At 46.4% G+C, this 2,472-nt stretch overlaps 1 protein-coding gene across 1 annotated transcript; it reads right to left on the bottom strand.

Moving 5' to 3' along the window:
• Nucleotides 1-375: 375 nt before the first annotated feature.
• LOC121964203 (agouti related neuropeptide) lies at nucleotides 376-1,861 on the bottom strand. Its single transcript, XM_042514412.1, has 3 exons — nucleotides 1,684-1,861; nucleotides 650-747; nucleotides 376-567 (listed from the first exon to the last, which is right to left on the bottom strand). The coding sequence occupies exons 1-3, from the start codon at nucleotides 1,817-1,819 to the stop codon at nucleotides 376-378; spliced, it is 426 nt and encodes a 141-aa protein (XP_042370346.1). The 5' UTR covers nucleotides 1,820-1,861.
• Nucleotides 1,862-2,472: the final 611 nt, after the last annotated feature.

Below are 2,472 nucleotides of genomic sequence, written 5' to 3'. Positions count from 1 at the left end.
TCAGCAGCAAAATGAAAATGAGAAAATAAGTAAATGAATAATCACATAAAGCCACCTCTGTTTTTGGCGATTAACTGTGAAATGTCGGACTGTTTCCACTTTAATTTCATTGTTAGAAGATTTATTTTTGTACACTTCAACCTGCCACATGTTGAATCAACCTCTGAAAACTTTTCTTCTTCAGCAGTCATTTTATTTTATCTATTTACACAAATATCAGATTTCACCCAACACGAGAGAACATAAACGTGTTTTATTGTCAGCAGCATCCGTGCTTCTGCCTGAGGCAGTCAGGGTCAGGCGACCCTAAACGCCTCAGGTGCATCTGGGCGGGCAGGGTCAGGGTCAGGGTCAGGGTCAGGGTCAGTTTGGGGGTCAGGTGCGTCTGGGCAGGCAGGTGTGCCCGACCCGGCGGCAGTAGCAGATGGCGTTGAAGAAGCGGCAGTAGCAGGTGTCACAGGGGTCGCAGCAGGGCAGCGGGTAGCCAAGACAGGACTGCTGGTGGGGGATGCAGCGGCGAGGAGACCGCATGGCCCGCCCCTGCAGCTGCAGGGCCGCAGACGAGTCCTGGAGACAGGAAGTCAGAGAGCAGAAACAGGATGTAGGACACGTTCAGGGTGATCAGTGTCTTTAAATAAGCCACACCCACCTCATCATAGGACGCCGCATCCATTAGGAAGTGATCCTCCACTGAGTCCACAGGCAGGAGGGCGGGCTCATGCACAGGGTCAGGGGCGTGGCCTCTCTCTGCAGCACAGACAACAGACAACAACTCATCACATGTAGTGTCTTTGTATGTATGTATGTTATACTCAAGTCATCCATCCTTCTGTGTCTGCATGTTACGCTCTAGGTATCGTTCTGCGTCTGCATGTTACGCTCTAGGTATCCTTCTATGTCTGCATGTTACGCTCTAGGTATCGTTCTGCGTCTGCATGTTACGCTCTAGGTATCGTTCTGTGTCTGCATGTTACGCTCTAGGTATCCTTCAGCGTCTGCATTTTACGCTCTAGGTATCGTTCTGCGTCTGCATGTTAAGCTCTAGGTATCCTTCTGTGTCTGCATGTTACGCTCTAGGTATCCTTCTGTGTCTGCATGTTACGCTCTAGGTATCCTTTTGATGTTGGAGGGTAAACCAGCTGTTACCATCAGGGAGACGTCTCAGGGGGACGGCCCTCAAACCGATCAGGCTCAGGGATCATTTTTAGCACCAGCATCGCTCGGATGAACAAACCGTGTAAAATCTGTATTTACTTATTTACGTTAAGTATTATATGTCTTTGCTCTATGGTTGTGTCTGTCTTTGTTGTGTGCACTCTTTGATTTGGGTATTTGGAGCATCAGTAGCGACCTGTGTGTTGCTGCTCGGGTCGTCCGTGCGTCAATGTGTCGCTGCAGATGTGCTGACGTCTAAAGGCTGCTGCTGGCTGTGTTTGTCCTGTTTCGGTCGACTGTAAAATGAATCGCTGTTCTGCCATAAATAAAGTTTTCTGAATCTGAGTCTGAATGCAGATGTGAAGGGTGCATTTTGGCGTTCGTATTGCACGCTGAAAGCTGTGTCGGAGCGGCGGTATATATCTGTAGCAGGTCACATGACTGTCATCCGTCCAAAGCGTCTCCTGATGACACGCAGTCGTATATAATCGAGTCCTCGGACGTTATGGTCTGACGGGCGGTACTGACCGATGGCTGACAGGTAGGAGGAGTCGGCGTGGCGGGCGGCCGGGCCGTCGTCTAGCTGGATGTCTCCATGAACCAGAGAAGAAGAGAGACGCAGCAGGCTGAATGAGATGCAGCCGAGCAGCACGGAGCCAAACATCCTGCCGACAACGCCAGAAGAAGAACTCCCAGAATCCTGAGCGTGTCCTCGCAGAGCCCCTGAAGGACGAGACACAAACAGTGATGTCAAACATCAACGCGTGACATCGTCCACACAGGCCGACTGCTCTGGAGTCAGATCTTCTGTCGGTCAATAATAAGGAGAAACCCTTTGGAACCTGGAGCGACCGAGTTTTTCTTTTGACTACTGAACAAATGACTGCAATTAATTAATGAAATTTATCTCAAAAACATAAAAAAAGAAAATGAGCAGCTTGGTACAAAGTGTTTCACAAACTGCAAGAAATAATAGATTAGAAAATTATTTTTGAAAAGTGAGGTGAAAAATCATTGGGGAAAAACTTGATTTAAAAGGATCATTATTACATTTTTAAAACTGTGTTACAAAATTATTATAATTTTGAAACACTTTCTCTGGGACATTTACTTCTTTGTTTTTTGTTTCACTTTCTTTTTTTTCTTTTCTTTTTTAAAAATAATTTTCAGGCAATTTTCTTGTACTTTTTACTAATTTCTTGTAAATTTTGGGGTCATTTCTTCTTTTGTTTCTCTTTGCCTTCTTCCCGTGTTTGACTTGTATCAGGTCATATAGAGCAGGTTTCAAAGGGTTAAAGAGCAGCTGACCAAGGGTAG

The sequence above is a fragment of the Plectropomus leopardus genome, unplaced genomic scaffold (assembly GCF_008729295.1).
Source record: "Plectropomus leopardus isolate mb unplaced genomic scaffold, YSFRI_Pleo_2.0 unplaced_scaffold14518, whole genome shotgun sequence".
Classification (NCBI taxonomy): Eukaryota; Metazoa; Chordata; class Actinopteri; order Perciformes; family Serranidae; genus Plectropomus; species Plectropomus leopardus.
Note: the sequence above shows the minus strand (reverse complement) of the source record. Positions and strands in the feature narration are given on the sequence as shown.